Raw genomic sequence first — 17,932 nt, forward strand, 5'->3', positions numbered from 1 at the left:
ATTGTGACAGAAAAAGCGTAAAATTCAGCTGTTAGAGTGCGCTTGCCCTTGTTTTTTTCTTCCTTGTCCTTTTACGTTTTTCCATGGAAGGTTCAGTCAGTGTTACTGCGTAAGTGCTTCATGGCACAACGTGCATTGCCGAGAAGCTGCACTAAAGGAAAAACCCCGCATATTACCCGCACCATTACCTTGCTACTGAAATTTTCACATTTTTGGTGCGGGGTATATGTGCGAAAATACGGTAAGTTGTTCCCACTGAAACGCTGCGTCGCCCTCTCATTTTCAAACATTTCAAACACCAGGTGTTTTTTACTCACAAAAGGTGTAAATAGTTCTGACACCAGTCAAAGCACATTGAATGATGAGAGCCTCCTACCACAGATGGTCTGTGGTAGGCCTAAAAAGGAAGCCCAAACTTTCTTGCAACAAGTTACCTGTGTGCCGGACAATGGCCATAATGCAGGTAGTGGCTTCATCTGTTCCAAGGACACTGACATTTTCTGCAAGGAAGTAAACATGATTTAAAAAAAAAAAGGCATGATCGGTGGGCAGTGTCAGACACTGTCTGCATTCACATAAAATGCCAAGATTTTAAGCAAAGATAGGCAAACAAGGCATACTAATGAGGCAATGTACCAAACCAATCCAGCTTGCAGGACTGTAGAACTAAGCTGCCTCACTCGACTCTGAATAGATGTGCAAGCACAAGATCATAATGCTATTTTGTCTGGAGAAACACACACATACAGATGTACAGGTAGGGACAAAATTTTCCGGACCATGTGAACGAGTGTCAAATGCCATGGCTACACACTCTGGACATACAGCACCTGCTGTCAAGGCTGCTCCAAGGCACAAACGCATCCTTGGATATTCGCAAGCATGCAAATTTGCTCGCTTTTGGCAGCTTTGCTCCGACTGTCAGTAAAGTGCTGCAGGACGACGCCTTCGTGGCATTCCTTTCAGCGCGACGTCATGTCAGCGGCATTATGCATGTGCCGATCGCATCGCCTATTGCACGCATTCCCCACATGATGATCTATCGTAACTCAGCATGATCTATCGTAAATCAGAATGGTTGATCTATCATAACTCAGAATGGATGGTCTATCATAACTCAACCTGATGACCTATCGTAACTCAAAATGGCTGATCTATTGTAACTCAACATGACGATCTACCGTAACTCAAATGATATTTCACCGTTTTCTGTTCAGCACTCGCACAACATAAGGTTAATGATGCCAATGGAATAAAAACACACAAAATAACATTCACAACGCAAAAAAGCCAGTGCAGCCATCCTGTCTTTCGCATTAGGGTAAACAGAATGCTATAAAGGTGTCACCTTGTTGCGCTTTACTGAAATCAGGGCGCAGCCAGAAAACTTGTGCGTAGTTTCCATCTGCAGTTCTCATCGTGTTTTGAAATACGCAAAAAAACTCGGATGCTGAGCACACTGCTTTCGCAATGCCTAAACGTGTGAAATGCCAATTCGTCAATCTTTTTTTTTCCCATTCGCTCGGTTATGAAGAGAGCCTTCCAAAGGTGCACACTCACTGTCCTGGGCCACAGTGACCGCGAACTCGCGCTGGTGCACATACAGGAGTCCCAGGGGGCCAATAACCTTCGGCACTTGAGAAATCAGAGCCGCTGCGATTTCCTAGAGAAGAAAACACAAAACAGAGGTAAAAAATTAAAGCCGTTACACTCAATGTGAAAGCTGTCGGAAGTGCAGAGCAGTGATTCGCCATAACGGGCTGTACCGCCGTTATCCGCTCACTGCTACCATTCAATGCAATTCAAATTTCCCGCCTTTGCAGTGCCCGCGCGCCCCTGCCTGAAACTGCGCCAGTGGGAGTTCTGTTCTTTCAGTGCTTGCTTTTCCTCCCGCACGTGCCGACGTTGCACCGCCACTTCTTTTCGCTTACTATCGTAAAAACAACTTAACGAGCGTTCTTAACTAAATGAACGCGGGCACTGCCGGTTAATTACGTATACTTTGCCTCAAATGTACCTACAGTATTCTTTTCCGACATTCTTTTCTGAAAAGTATTCTGTTCAGTAAACCCGGTGGTTTATTTAAAAGAGCCATAAAGACAAAACGCAAGTTTGTTCCATTCAAAAGATTGCCTCGTTAGAATAACACTGACACCACATTTAACACAAACTTGACTCAAACAAGCTATATAATTAGAAAAAAAAGGGACGGCCATGCGACCCACTAGCTCATTTCCAGCACCAGAACCCATGACTTCGTATTATGGGCAACTGTGTGATTGGCTGAGGCCGGCAAAAGCAAACGCAAATTCAACAGGGATTCAACAGCTTCAACAAAGATTCAAACGCAGATTCAACAGCTCGCAGAACAGGCTATTTGCACTTAAATTTAGGACACATTTTTTTTACAGCAGCAAGAATGGTGCGGTGAACAGCAAACAATGAAACTTACGAGTGAAGACGTAAACATTGAAGAAGTTAGTGTGGCACTTTGCCGGCTGACGCTGCTTAACACAGCCGTCGGACACGGGCTTGTCTGACACAACACTGACCAACGGACATAAGTGGCACAGCCATTTGCATGACCATGTTTGTCAAGTCAAAGCTCACGTTTTAGGAAATGAGTACTATTAAATAAAAATGCGGCAGGTATAGAAGTCCAGTCAGAAGCAAAGTGCAAACACTGGTACTTCAACGCTAGCAGCAGTGCCACCTATGACAGTGGGCGGTACACAAGATAATTAAACGGCTGTTTGTGAGACGGTAGCAGCCCCGGTCGGCATACTATATTTAATTTTAATGTCCCGCCCTGGATACGTCATTGTCGAAGTCACGAAACAAACAATTTAGCGAGAAAATTGAAATTTTGGCTTAAAAGGTTGAATTTCTCGGTGAATAAAGCGTTTGCTGCCGGACAAGTGCTGGAGGCACTATAAAACACCAAATCTTTCGAATAAAACGAACTTGTATTTTTTCTTCATGGCCATTTTAAGTTTTTTTTTTTTCAACAAGCATTCATACACTGGACGCTGGATGCACACTGGATGCCACAAACACAATGCTTTACCGGGACACCGCAGCATTCAATAATCAACGAGCTTAAATTTATAAAGCAGGCCACGTTTCACAGCATTATAGTGAGTAAACAAGAGCACGAAAGCCGTTGCCGGGAACATCAAGAAACTAAGCAGAGGCAACGACACACGTATGATTGGTTGCAGGAACAGTTTACGACTGCTTTTGTGAAGTCAAGTTACGCAGTTAAGCCGAGGCTACATAAACGGAGCAAGAGCAACAGACTGTTGGTCAGCAGCGCCACATGAACAGCACGACAGCGAAATTTTCTGGTCAAGTAACCCCTCTCCCAATCCGAGATGAAACTCACCTTGAAATGTGGGTAGGTCTCGAACAGCGTTCGCGTGTCGGGAGGAAGTTGGTCCACCACAGCCCCATTTATGACAAGAGGCATCCTGGGAATACACATTTGCAGAAAGGCAGTAAGACATGAGCTTCCGCAAAATCCCCACGGTACAGTTGAACCTCGTTATAACGAACACTGATATAGCAAATGATCAGCTATAGCGAACTAAATACAAACTTTGGTTGGTCACGCCTCATTTAAATGACACTTATTCTTTTATAACGAAACTCAAACCATAAGAGCCGCGCACGATGTCGGATATAATGAAGTATTTGACCAGGAGGCCGAGATGTTGCGTGGAAAATCCCCCTATAGTCTGAAACTGTAGAAGTACAAAGGCCCTTTCGTTCGTAGACACGGTTGAAAACTTCACCCTGCTTAGTGCTGTGAGTAGCCACCAGACGAAGGTCCCATCCTTTAACCCTTTGAGGGTCACGGCCGTAGATATAAGGCATCGGCAAACACTTTCAAAATGGTCAATGACGTACATGTACGGCATCGCTTGTATCTTTAAAAAGCGCGCCTTTTTCACCAACTTCTCTTGCTTGGCCTGTGCAGCCACACTTCGGAAATACAACAAATTTTTTTCTTGCGCTGATGCCTCTTCTTTTTATTTTTTATGATTTACGTCAGCAGCGTGCCGGCTATCATTTGCGCACCCGCTAACGAGGGGGCACACTGGGTGTCGCCCCCTAGCGCCCGGGCGCCTCTCGCTTCTTGCGCCTGCCACAGACCAAAGTCGCCTGCGAAACTGATGAGGGTCTTTTCTCCTTTTTTTTTTTTGTATTTCATGAGCGGTGCGCCGTCTATCACTCCCGCATCCCACCGCGCACGCCCGCAGCGGCTGGTTTTGGTATAGTCCTCCGGTCGCTTCCCGCTTTTTGCGCCCGCGAAACTGATGTCTATCTGATTTCGACTCACTCAAAAGGTGCGGCTTGTTACTCTCGTTTTTATTTAGAATTTTTCTTGTGTTACTCATGAATAAACCACATATATGTAACAACATAAATGATTTTTTTGTCACTTTATGGTCACCCTAAAAAAATTACAATTTTTTTCTCGAAATTGATTCATCCGAAGAATTTAAATCAGCAATAAAAAAAAATCGACCCTGGGGGGTCGTATTTGGCGAAAAAATTCGACCCTCAACGGGTTAACAAATAAATAAGGACGCAGGCCTGTTTTGTCAAGCGACTTTGTTCTGTTGTAATTTCACGTGCTCACGTTCTGTCCCCTTACAGAGGTAAGGGTTACCTTGTTCATAGTGGATTCAAAGCCTAAAAATGCTCTTTTGTACGAAGTATTTTTGTGCGAGCCAGATTTCTGATTTGCTAGAGCCGATTTTTACCTCTACTGTCACAACGAATATCGGATATAACGAACTAATTTGCTGTCGCGATACTACTTCGGTATAACAAGGCTTGATTGTAGTACTTTCACTTTGTCAAAAGCACGGGCACAACGGCTATCACGAAAGGAACGGCTACATCATGAACAACCATGAGCACATCACACCATAGCCAGGTACAACTGAAGAACAACAACGAAAGCTGCCTCATCCTTTCAGCTGGCTGTTCCTCCGCATGGCACAAAGAGTGCATAACTGCAAATACTTTAAACATGACACAAGCCGTTTTTATGATTTTTTTTTTTGGGGGGGGGGTAATCTACCTATAAATGACTACAGATTACAAATCTCTCTAGCGTCCCTTCAAGATAGATGGTTTTGTGTGCACTACTACTGTGTCAACAAGAATTTTCGCGTTTGAAATGTCGGCACCCTTTGTCAAAGTAGCGAAATGGTGAAAGTTTTCCTCAACGAAAGCTGACGACATATTCTCGTTAAAAAACATGAGGCGGTAGAATGATCTTTAAGGGATTATACGGTAAGTTGCAATATTTATATGTACACATATTTCATATTATTTTACATGGTACCAATATGGCTGTAGCATTTCCTATCTTAGTGGGAGAATGGAGGGGTACCGGTGATGCCAGCTGTTAGCCAAACAAACAAACTACATGACAAAGAGAGGAGGATGTCCCACATTAGGGACATCATCTTTCTAGGGGTGTCTTAAATAGGCACAATCTCTTTTCAAAAAGGCCGTGCGCATTGACGTCAGAGTCCATTGCTTCGGTGGAATGATACACCACATGAGCTATCAACTTTCTTAACTTGTACCCAAGTATCAACATCTTCCTTCCTCTAAGAGAGGCGGAATAGATTCGCAACTGCAGATGAATTACAGTACTAAGCTGATGCCTTTTTTTAAGAATATGTGGTTTGTGTTTCTAGCTTGTTCAGATGACTTACATGTACTCCCTCATAAAAAAAATTACATTTAGGAGTGGCGTTTCTCTTTGCCCCACCCTCGTTGCTGATATGGCAACACTGGATGCGAGAGTGCGGCGTCAAGCCCATATGACTGCACTTAACGAATTACAAGAAGCACGTTTCACCTGAACGAACTGTCCAGGAACTAAAGAACCAATAAACAGTTGATAGGAACTATAAAACTGGTGAGCGCCAGTAGACAGCACCCAAACCACTTCGAAACGTCAGATGCGAGAGTACGGCATCAGGTCCACATGACTGCGCTTAACGGATTACAAGAAGCATGTTTCACCAGAATGAACTGTCCAGGAACCAACAAATGGTCGACACAAACTATGGAACAGGTGAATGCCAGTAGACAGCACCCAGAACCACTTTGAAAACCAGTGTGACATCAGTGTGAATGTTTATTAAATGGCCATGATAGACATGTTTTCGCTTCTCAGCTTTCACACAGGAATTGAAATACAAGACTTTCCACAGAGAAGTACAGCCATAGTGGGTTGCACATTATCGACTACACAATGCAGCTACAGAAAGGAGTTTGAATAACTTTTCCGCTGCTACAAAGCAATCAGTGGCAGTTTGCATTCCTTCCGCAGCTGCGATTAGAGTTATTTGCACTTAACCAATAAAAAGGCATTTTTTGTGTCTAAATGTCTTAACTGCCGACTTTCAGTGACAAATGGAATGCGAACAGGTATGTACGAGCCTGATTGCACAAAAGAAAAGATTTCGGTTTCTGGACGTAAATGTATGAGCCCAGTAGAGTGATGACAGTGATTTGTACCGTACAAGATTTCAACGCACATTAAAAATCCCCAGGTGGCCAAAATTAATCCGGAGCCCTCCACTACGGCGCGCATCATCACCTGCATTGCATCGGTGCATTACACCCTACAATAAATTATTCACTCAGTTCTACCAGTACCGCGGCCCTCACCGAACAAAACAACAAAGTTCTGTGCGTTCGCATATTTTCGCGTTTCCCTTGCCGCCGGCCGTGCAGAGAACAAAAAAAAAAAAAAATGATCCCAGGGCGCGCTCCGAACACTACCAGAGGAGACACAGAGTGTCCGCAGTGCGCTCTACCAGAAAACCAGTCTAGCCAAATGGGCTCAAGACAATACGGCGATGTCCGTATAACGCGAGCGCATCACCCTCTTCCAAGCCGCGACCCGGATTCGGGCCACGATGAATACACCCTCCGCTACTAGAGACGACGATCAAAATAAAAGAGCGGCAGGAACAAGTCGGACAACGCTGCAAAACAAAGATGACGCGGAAAATATGATGCGGCCCTACGCGCACGACGCGGCGGGTCTCATTATTCGGGGGTCAACAGGTGCTCCGATGGAATCAGGTCGCGACGATCAGCTGTAGTCGCACCAGGAAGAAACCAATCAACAGCGAACGCTCTTCGCCGAACCGCACGCGTTTAAATATTGGAATTAAAAAAGCTAGATAGCTGATCTGTTTTTCTCACAGCCAATACATACACGCCGCCTTGACAACGATTTAAAACGGAACGAACAATTTCGAGTTCAGCGAACCAGCGGCTGGATTTTTAACCTCCGGTTACATGCTGCAAAAATAAACTCGCCGTGGTGGCCCGCAAAATTTGCGGCATTTGTCACCATAATGTTCGCATTTAATTGCGAAAACTTTATTCAACGTTACGCCAGGTAACAGCAGCTAAGCGCTTCATTCAAACCACAGGACGCAAGGGACGCCGTTTGCTGCGATCGGTGGCACGGCGAATAAACACAAAAACGCTAACGCGAACTGCTTTACGGCCAGTCTTTGTCGTTGCAGTTAGCGTTAGTTGCGTGGAAAGTTGTAATCGTTCTTAAAAAAGCGTATCTTCCCAATTAAACGCCTTAATTAGGCTTAGGAGCGCGGCCTTTGTTTTGACCGACCGCTGGGAAAGGGGGTTAACTAGGGAGCGTCCGTCTCAAACACGACGCAGACAGAACTTGAAACATCGCTTCACGACAGGCTTTGCAGCCGGAACGTTTCGTTCAAATACCGTTAAAACAACGGATTCTGCGCTACGACGTCGAAGCCGAAGATTAAAATACGCCGAAATACGCTAATTATGACGGCGGCCCCTCAACCAGATCTTGTTTAACGTGACGTGTAGGGCTATAACGAGTCCCTGTTCATTCAACGAACGACGGGGACTAGCCGTCGTTGAACAGCTGATCGAATGACGCGGCAAGCTGCGAGTGACAAGCCAGAGATGAGAAGTTACTATGAAGCCGTAGCTAACACGGTCACGCCTCCACAGACGTTGAACGCGTCGCTGCCGAAAGATGCAGTTAGCTTGCCCGCGCTCTCCACTGATTATCACTCGTAAAAAAACAGGTCTATTGCAGGCGAAGTACTCACCTGACGTTTGTTTTACACGGTCGTCATCACGTGGAACGTTTGGACTCGGACGAAGCTACTCGATGTAAACAAATTCCCACGAATGTTCACTTCCAGCCAGATTGACACAAGCTGTCTGGCCTCGGCTTCCGGTTTCCTCCCCACGCTCAACCTGTTATGTGTGTGCTGTGTGTCTTGTGCGTGCGTCTGTAATTACAAAATATTAGCGCTTGCATTAAAGAAAAAATGTCTCCATAATAAATCGTTAACCATAAAAATAATTTTAATCTAGAATATAAACTAGAAAAAATGGAAGTTTGCGGACAACCGGAAAAAGGAGAAGCCCTCTTTTCAGCTTCCGCTGAGTCCTTTCCAACGTGACCGCGTCCCAAGTGGCATCTGTTCAGTAAGAAGTCCTCCTGTTTTACCGATTTTTCTTAAAATTTCGGCTAATATTTCCTTTTAAATGCTTGCTGCAAACGTAAAAAGCGTTTTTATGCTTAGGATAAACACGTTTGTGAAGCTAATTTCTGCTGAAATTAATGTATCTACATTTTCTCATGCGGCACCTCCGGATACCGGTCAAACATTCCGCATCAACATGTTCCGGGAGTCGTATTTCGCCATCTAAATTGCGATCAAAACTTTCTCAACTTTGTAATCATGCCTAGACAAGGTGCCCGCTACTGCCGCAATTTCTTACCAAGGTCTCGGTGTTTACATGTCTGAGAAATTCCGTACTCAGCCTGTACTCCGCGTCCACGTGTTGCGGAGTCTTCCTAAGCCTAACGTCTCCTGTGTGACTATGTGCTCTTTTCATCGTAGGAGACCGCCGTTGCTTATCGGTTCCTATCACGATGTCGGGAGGTAGCAGCGTTTTGGCACTCAAGGAGGACGATGTCAGGCGATTCCTGACCGCAAAAACCCACCTGGGGACCAACAACTTGGACTTCCAGATGAAGGAGTACTGCTTCAAGCGGCGCCCTGATGGTAAGCAAGGATTTGTGCAGCGCACGCGGCGCTGTATTCGAATAAGTGAACGGGTGGCCGTAAAATCTCCCTCGCCTCACGTGCGTCGCGTGTCGCGCGCAGAGGATCTTGCCGCATGGCACGTGCCCCGAGCTACGGACTTGGCGCGTGTTGCTGCGTTGTGTGATGGCGGGGAGGGGTGGTGGTGGAGGCGCGTATTTTGAAATGGCTTCGGGGGAATGGGCTCATTTATTCGGTTTATTGAGGAAGCTTAAACTTCGTGTGTAGCCACAGTAAATGGTATCGTCCGGTTGGTTAAAATTAACTGTTACTGCTGCCATCGCCGCCATCATGCGACACTAATTAGACCGTTGCCATGGTATTGGTAGTATGTGGATGTTGAACGTAACTGTGTAAAATTATCACAAATTCATGGACAATCACAGGGGGAGTGTAGCTACATAAAGCGGCGGTGTCGGGTGTTTTGCCAGTGTCGGAAAAATTTGCCCGGGCATCGGTGAGAATTGCAACACAGCTTTATATTACCTCTTTTTATTATTATTTCTAAAAAACAAAGCGGGCCATAGCTTACATGATTGAAATTGACATTTTTATTGTGCAATTTTCACATGAACAGCATACAAACATCGTCTGGGTCCTTCGCTGTTGACTAGTTATGAACCCATTCAAAACAAAAATTGATATAGGGGAATATAGGAAGTTTTTGCGAGTTATGAAGAAGACTGCAAGAGGATGCAATGTGAGCTGCCAAATGTTCGAGGGTCCTATCGCGCTGCATAGGTTGAAGGTAAACCTGCCGCTGTTGCTCCGTGGCTAAGGCGTTGCGCTGCTGAGCTCAGGGACGTGGGTTCTCTACCGGCCGAGGTGGCTGCTTTTTTACTGGCGACGCATCTGCTTTGACATGTGTTTCGTTGTGGGTTCCGGTACAGAACGCTGGACTTCGGTTATATGGGGTTAACTGGGTGTATTATAAAGTAGGAGAAGAAGTGTATACAAGCGACTGCATGGTTGCAGCACAGAAGAGAAAGTGAAGTGGCGGACAGGGCGCGGGCGTAACTTGTTGCCGTCGTCTGCTCAAGGTTCACCGCACACCGCCGCTGTGAGGTAGAGAGGAATCAAACTCGCAGGGCCTCGTGTTGGCTGTTCCCGCCGGCGGCTTTCATACACCGTGGGTTGGGTCCCGCAGTCTACGCTCCTGGCTTGACTGTGTGGCGCCATCTGTTATTCGTTCCTCACGTAACAACATGTCAGACATTTTTAAGTGCAGGGCACTTTAAGGGCTCGCCGTGTCGTCATAGCTCAATGTCGCTGTAATGCTTGATGTCAAGTGACTGCAAGAATCAGGTGGTGCATCAAGATAACGGACCCAAGTAGAGCTCGGCGTACCGTCATAGGGTGTCCCGCAGAGGCTTTGAAAACAAAGTGGTTTACATAGTCATAACCGTTCGATACTCGTGAAACGCTGGCGCTTGTCATACATCTCCCCGTTCTTTAGCGCAAAGAAAACTGCAGGTACATTTGAGGCAAAATATACATAATTTACCGGCAGCGCCGGCGTTCATTTAGTTAGGAATGCTCGTTTGGTTGGGTTTCACGGTAGTAAGCGAAAAAAGTTGGCAGTGCAACGCCGGCACGTTCGGGAGGAAAAGCAAGCACAAAAAGGACAACTCCCGCTGGCACAGTTTCTGGCAGGGGGCGAGCGCTGCGAAGGTGGGAAATTTGAAATGCATTTGGTGGTAGCAGTGAGCGGATAACGGCGCTACAGCCCATTGTGGCAAATCACTGCTCTTCCAACAGCCTTCACATTGAGTGGAAGGGCTTTAATTTTTTATTGCTCCCCGACCTCTCCCTCAGGCATCCACCTGATCAACCTGAAGAAGACGTGGGAGAAGCTCCTGCTGGCTGCGCGCGCCATCGTGGCCATTGAGAACCCGGCCGAGGTGTGTGCCATCTCCTCGCGCCCGTACGGACAGCGTGCGGTGCTCAAGTTCGCCAGCTTCACCGGCGCCACCCCCATTGCCGGCCGCTTCACGCCTGGAACCTTCACCAACCAGGCAAGTTGGGCGGGCGGGGTTGGCGCACGCTGCAGACAAACAATACTGCTCAGGTGTGACCATGTGAACACAATGGACCTTCTTCCAGTAGCGCTCTGCACATGCCCTACTCTCGCTCCCAGCGACCGATCCGCCATATTGGATTAGCCAGTTGCGAATGCCGAGACAGCTAGGTGCTGCTCCGTTTTCTGAGCTCTGAAAGCGGCTGACCGGCAGGCTCTACGAGTGCCATCGCAAAATTTCTCTGCCACCAAAATAATGCGTGGCGCCTGGGAAGGCTTTCTCAACTGCGCATTCAGGTGGAAAAAAGGGTGGCGTGTTCTACTATAGTTCCCGAAGTGCGGCTCGGGCGGCCGCCGCAAGAGGGCCACGCCACTGGAAAAAGGTCTATGGGGCTCTATGATTATCGGTCCAGTACTCTCTGTGAACCCACCGGGAAGCAGTCCGACATCCTTTTTTTATATTTTTGTGCTGTGGAGTATCTTCAGACTACCATGGCGAGTCCGAGTCTAAATTGAGGAGCCCCACTATATGTTCCACGCAGGTTTGAAACGCGCTATTTGGTAGACTGTTTTGACCATACAATGGCATGCATACTCTCATTAGTACATGTGTTCACTCGTTTGTACTCGTGAGTGTAACGATGAGTGAGCATCAGCTGACTGGCATGTAATCAGAACTTGTACACTTGCGGTTTGTACTTATGTATGCACTGAAGTGTCTGCGCCTTGCCAGACGTTAACGGATCGCAAAGAATTTAAAGTACAAGCTTATCTCTTGAGCGAGGCGGAACTGTTTTAGTCTAGAAAGCTGGGGAAAGCGTTTTTCTTTTCTCGCTGTCAAAACGTTGTTCGGCTACACTTTTCTGTAAGCTTTTTCTTTGAATCCTTTGTGACCCAAAAACATTGTTTTCCTTAACAAGTTTTGACACAGACTGTACATAAGTACCATATTTGCATGATTCTAACGCGCAGGTAAGTTTGCTAGGGCAATTTTGAAACAAATTACTTCACGCTCATTCTTTCCAGCAATTTTACCATTGGATTCTGGGGGGAGTCCATGTCAATGGCAGTGCTGCTGGCCACATTGGCTTTGTGCACGCGAACTTAAAGGCTAGTGTTAGCAAAAAAACGGTGCGTGTTAGAATCGTACAAATACGGCATGCGTTTTCTCACCTCGGGAAAACTGAAGAAATGAAGTGTAGAGAATTGCCTTCGTGCATCATCACTTGGACAGTCACTAGCCAAGGGCTAAAAATAGTTGTGGACTGGGAAATATAGAGTCGCTAAGCTGTCGACTAGCATTGTGTGGGAGTGAATGGATGTAGAACAGCATGGGGCACAGGTTTGACCGAGGTCGCCGGACCCTCTTCCGAGCAGATCCAGGCGGCGTTCCGGGAGCCCCGGCTGCTGGTGGTGTGCGACCCGCGGGCGGACCACCAGCCCGTGACGGAGGCGTCATACGTGAACCTGCCCGTAATCGCCTTCTGCAACACGGACGCCAGCCTGCGCTACGTGGACATCGCCATCCCGTGCAACAACAAGTCGCAACACTCCATTGGCCTGCTCTGGTGGATGCTGACGCGTGAGGTGCTGCGCATGCGCGGCTCCATCCTGCGCGACTTGCCCTGGGAGATCATGGTCGACCTCTTCTTCTACCGCGACCCCGAGGAGGCGAGTGCCGGGGGGGACTGGTTTCTCGTGTCTGCGTTTATCACATGGCCAGAGTGGCAGACAACTTGGGTAGCAGCATGGTTACACCTCTGTTACACGGCTACTTTCAACAGGGATTGAGTCGGTCCAGATCGGGCGCTGCTACACGGCAGTTTCAATCGATCGAGCCCGATGCTGCTCGAACTCAATCCTGGTTTTCCAAGCGCAATCAGACAAAAGTGATGATACTCGTCCCCGCTGACTGATGGCACAGAAGTTGACAACTTCAATTAACGCCAGAAATTGTATCAAATAACTTGACCCAAATAAGCGTGTGGTAACACTCGTATACCTACGACCGCGTAAAGTTGCAGGCGCCGGCCGCGAAGTACATTTTTGGCACCGTCTGGCGTACGTGAGTGTGCGACCGCTGCAACTTCTCGATCGGGATTTAAACATGCTGTGTAGCAGCTGCGGTGCGTCGAGTGTGCTCGAAAAGTCGATTGCGCTTTGCTTCAATCCAGATTGAAAGTGCCCGTGTGACAGGGGTATTGGACGTTCAAACATTGCTGCAGTCGGAGGTAGATTCCACAATCTATGCAGTACGGTGGGCCGTTGAGGAATCGGTTTGCAGTCAATCCCACTTATAACAAGCTAGACCGTCCCGCTAAAATTGTTCGTTGTATCCAACATTCGATATAGTTGTAATAAGAGTTTTCACTGCTTCAGAACACAGCAAGCGTACAGTGGGAGCACCGACGCAGCTGCTGACATCGCCTGAATGGCGCACAGCGATAACAGCGCCGGCAGCAGCCGTGAAGCGAAGTTAGACAAGCTGACAAATAGCTTGTAACGTATGCATATGTGTCCTATGAATTGTCATTGCGGTCATTACTGAAAGAGGCCGTCAACATTCAGCCGGGGTGGTAAAACGTTATCCAAACTAACCACCATTATAGTCTGGACACTTAGCCACCCTGTTGGGCCACCCCACTTGGGCGACGCTCCTAACTGGGGCACCGTTTGCTACGCCCCTGGCTTTTCGGGTTCCTTCTTGTTTTTTCTCTATCTCTCTCTCGGCAGAACTCGAGAGGAAAGCTCGAGTGAGCGGGAACGGGGACTGCCGAAATTCATGCATAGCTAATTTTGTGCTCCTGCAAATCCGTTCCGCCGATTTGTCCGTCCGCAGGCAAGCTGGATGGGAGAAATGCATGTGCCTCACTGGTGTTGGCACAGTGCCAACGCCAACTTTCTGCAAGTTCGCCGCACGTCTTTTTTTTATGTCCTCCCCTATCTTGCTTCGCCCCTCTTGGGTCCTGCGCTCCCGTAGTCTGCCTGCAGACGAAGCTGAGGGTGGGGTGGCAAACCAATCGAAGTGGCGGCTGCGAACACCAGGCGTGGTCGGGCGATGCTCAATCATTTGCTGTACCCAAGTTGCATCCTCGTGCCAGTTCGTTATACGTTATATTCGACACAAATGCTATTGTCTCATTGCAAGCTGTAACGGCCATGCCATGTTTGTTCGTTACAACCGAGTGTTCATTGTAATGCGGTCGTTATGAGTGGGCTCAACTGTATATACAGGGTTCGCACAGGCCCTTGAAAACCCTTGAATTTAGAAGTGTCAATTTCAAGGCCTGGAAAGTCCTGGAATTTTTAAATGGTTCTTGAATACCCTTGATTTTTCTGAGAGAACCAATGGCCCTGTCTTTTCACAAGAATTTAAAGTGTTTGTCGTGGATTTTGGGTGTTAACAATGTAAAGAAACATTGTAACAATCAAGTTTCAGTGTATTGCGTGAAATTACGAGTTTGGTGGATTGCCATTATTACGAGATAACATTGGGAGCAGTACTCCTCAATAGAATCTATGTCACAATACAATCCAGTGAAAGCCGGCTTCTCTTCTCTATCTTGCATGTTCCATTTAGTCTGTGGATGGCCACTCATTGCATGTTTGCTGTGCCTCATACGTATGAAGTCTATCTGCATTTGCTTTTTCGTGTACGTAGTTCATCCTGCCTTGCAGCGAAACTTGCTCAGTTAATTTCAGCTGATACTTTTGCTGACAAAACAGAAGATGCAGGCAACATTAGATGGGGGCCTTGAAAATGTGTTTTCTGGTCCTTGAAAACCCTTGAATTTGTGCTTTTGAAGCCCGTGTGAACCCTGATATAGCTCCATCCTGCGTGACATCCACTGGGAGGTCATGGTCGACCTCTTCTTCACGCCGAGGAGTTGAGGGGGGCTGGGCTTTTCACGTTGCCAGGTTTCTGTTTTCACCATCTCCTCCCCCATGACCAGAGGTGTGCCGTATACACCAGTTGCAAAAACTCCGTGGGCCCCGTGTATCGAAAACTGGTCCACAGTGGGTCCCCCTGCAAAATGGGGGCAGGCGTGGGGCACGTTGACTAGCCTTGCCATCTGTCAGCAGAAACTTGAAGTACTACTCAAGCACTTGCGGCTACTGCCGCAAGTTATTTTTAAAAAATCATGGAAGAATTAGTAAGCAGAATGTAATTTTACGTTTCTTAGTTGTAACAGCAAGCTTTGTTTTAGTGACTAGAAAAAATCCAGCTTGAGTCCCCTACGTGCCTTGCTAATACACGTGTCCCTCAGCTTCAATAAAGCAGCGAGCCCAGATTCTGAAGCAGTTTCCAACCGGTGTGTATTGAAGAGCTGTGCTCACGACTTTTGACTGCTTTTGTGTGGCAAAGCTGTTTTTACGCAGCTCTGCTTGTTTTGGATACTCCATGTCTATTTTGTTGCCCGCGTAATCTCCCTGCTTTTAGGGATAGACTGTAGGTGTTCAGAATGAGATGATGCACGTTAGGGGCAACCTTCGGTGAAAAGCGTGGTACAGATTGTCTTGTCTGGGCTTGACTTGGGGCCCTTTTCACGCAGACGGAGAAGGAGGAGCAGGCCCAACAGGTCGCGCCCGAGCGCGCCGCCGTCAAGGACGCACCCGAGTACTCGTCGGAGCAGTGGGGCGGAGGCGACGTGGCACCCGCCACGGCTGAAGTCACCGACGTGAGTGACATCAATTTTCTCTTGTAAACGTGAGATCTAAATGTGTGTTTTGCAATCCCGGAATATCTTTTGGGCTCATGAAGTTGCGAGATTGCTTTCTGCGTTGGTCTCGCCACGGTGACCCAGAGAGAGAGAGAGAAGGCTCTTTATTAGAAGAGAAAGCCGAGGTGTTTGCCGGAATTGCGACACCGACATGCTGCTTGGCAGGTGAAGGAGAGGGGGAAAGAAAAGGGCCCATAGATTACAGGGCAGATGAAAGAAGAAGACAAGAAATGTGATAAGACAGAAAAATAAAAAATGACATTCAGTTTGCAGGGTTCGCACAGGTTCTTGAAAACCCTTGAATTTAGTAGTGTCAATTTCAAGGCCTGGAAAGTCCTGGAATTTTGAAATGGTCCCTGAATACCCTTGATTTTTCCGGAGAGAATCAATGGCCCTGCCTTTTCACAAGAATTTAAAGTGTTTGTCGTGGATTTTAGGTGTTAGCAAATGTAAAGAAACATTGTAACAATCAAAGTTTCAGTGTATTGCGTGAAATTACAAGTTTGGTGGATTTTCATTATTACAAGGCAACATTGGGAGCAGGCACTTGTCATCCAGTCCATATCATGATACAATCCAGTGAAAGCCAGCTTCTGTTCTCTCTATCTTGCATCTTCCATCTAGTCTGTGCCTCATCCGCTCCATCTACGTTTGCTTTTACGTGCAAATGGTGGACGTGCACATAGTTCATCCTGCCTTGAAGCAACACTTGCTCCAGCTGATGCTCTTGCTGACAAAACAGGAGATGCAGGCAACATGAACTAAGTTTTGAAATCAAACAGCCTCAGCAAAACACCACGAAAAAAAAAACCTCTAAATACAAATTGTGAAATAAAAAAAAATAAAGCTGGGGAAGCATTTACGAACCCATTAGCACCTATCTAAATGTGCACTAATGTGCTTAGGTATTGTGCAATAAAAAACTTTTGCATTGTGTTGGAAAGGTTATAAATAATATCCCAGATAAAACGTTAGATGGGAACCTTGAAAATGTGTTTTCTGGTCCTTGAAAGTCCTTGAAAACCCTTGAATTTTTGCTTTTGAAGCCTGTACGAACCCTGAGTTTGGGAGTAGTGGGAATGAAAAGTCTGTCTTCTAAACTCTGAAGCACTGAAATCACGCCAATCTCGTCCAGATAGTCAAACAACGCCTCCAGTGCTTTGCGTTGAGCTGGTGGAGTTGGCCATGGACCAAGGAGTATTTTTATGGTCATTGGCCCAGTGGCTACAACATTCTGCTGCTGAGCACAAGCATGTGGCTTCAATTTCCTGCTGCGGCGGCCGCTAAAAAGGCAAAACCACCCATATGGAGATTTAGGAGCACATTTTAAAAATTTTTTAATTGATTTTTTTAGGCTTTAAGGTGACATAATAAATGTCGTTCTTCTGCTCCAAATCAAGCTTCCTCTGCTCCAAAAACTTCTCCCAAATGTGATTCAGCTGTCTCACACGAGGGTGTACTGTAACTGGCAGTGTGGGCCCCATGATTACTTTAATTGGTTGCACAGTTAAAGAGAATCCTGAATGAATGGGTCACCGAGCCGTCTGAACGAAAACGGATCTGTCCCTTGTTCCCGCAGTGGGCCGCGGCTGCCGAAGTGAGCGCCTTCCCTGCTGCTCCAGCTGCGGGCGCTCCGGCGGCCGCAGTGGCTGCTCCGGTGGCGGCTACGGAAGACTGGTCCGCCACTCCTGTGGTCGAGGACTGGTCCGCCACTCCGGCAGCGCCCGCTGCTACAACCACCGAGTGGGGAGCCGGCAACGACACCAACTGGGGCTGAGCAGTGCACCAACTAGGCCTGTTGCCGCCATGCCAATAAAGTGTCCCCATGTGGATCAACCTTTGCGTATGAGTGTGTTTATTGGATGCGATGAGCACTTATGGGGGACCGGTCAGCTTTGTGTAGCTGTTGTTTTGAAGGGCGTGTTGAGTGTAGTTTTATCATCTGTTGCAACAATCGCATGCAGAAGCTTTCTACCGCTACCAGCCAACGGCTCTTTCGCGGCGTGCGGGACAACAAACTCCCAACGTGGCGGGGA

General features: G+C 47.2%; 2 protein-coding genes across 2 annotated transcripts in view; one reads left to right on the forward strand and one right to left on the reverse strand.

The window, feature by feature from the left end:
* Positions 1-8,306, reverse strand: part of Ntan1 (N-terminal amidohydrolase 1) — a 35,899-nt gene extending 27,593 nt beyond the window's left edge. Inside the window, exons 1-4 of the mRNA XM_077670718.1 lie at positions 8,151-8,306; positions 3,386-3,470; positions 1,561-1,663; positions 435-500 (exon numbers count right to left, since the gene is read on the reverse strand). Of these exons, the coding sequence (XP_077526844.1) occupies positions 435-500; positions 1,561-1,663; positions 3,386-3,469 (253 nt within the window). The 5' untranslated portion in view covers position 3,470; positions 8,151-8,306. The remainder of the gene's footprint in view (positions 1-434; positions 501-1,560; positions 1,664-3,385; positions 3,471-8,150) is intronic.
* A 91-nt stretch (positions 8,307-8,397) lies between these two features.
* LOC144138438 (small ribosomal subunit protein uS2-like) lies at positions 8,398-17,732 on the forward strand. The gene is made up of 6 exons (XM_077670717.1): positions 8,398-8,535; positions 8,955-9,119; positions 10,974-11,173; positions 12,553-12,846; positions 15,729-15,854; positions 17,476-17,732. Exons 2-6 carry the CDS (start codon positions 8,987-8,989, stop codon positions 17,671-17,673), a joined length of 951 nt encoding a protein of 316 aa, XP_077526843.1. The 5' UTR covers positions 8,398-8,535; positions 8,955-8,986; the 3' UTR covers positions 17,674-17,732.
* Positions 17,733-17,932: the final 200 nt, after the last annotated feature.

The sequence above is a fragment of the Haemaphysalis longicornis genome, unplaced genomic scaffold (genome assembly GCF_048455015.1).
Source record: "Haemaphysalis longicornis isolate Haplotype H1 unplaced genomic scaffold, Haemaphysalis longicornis Haplotype H1 scaffold_5, whole genome shotgun sequence".
In the NCBI taxonomy this organism is placed as follows: domain Eukaryota; kingdom Metazoa; phylum Arthropoda; class Arachnida; order Ixodida; family Ixodidae; genus Haemaphysalis; species Haemaphysalis longicornis.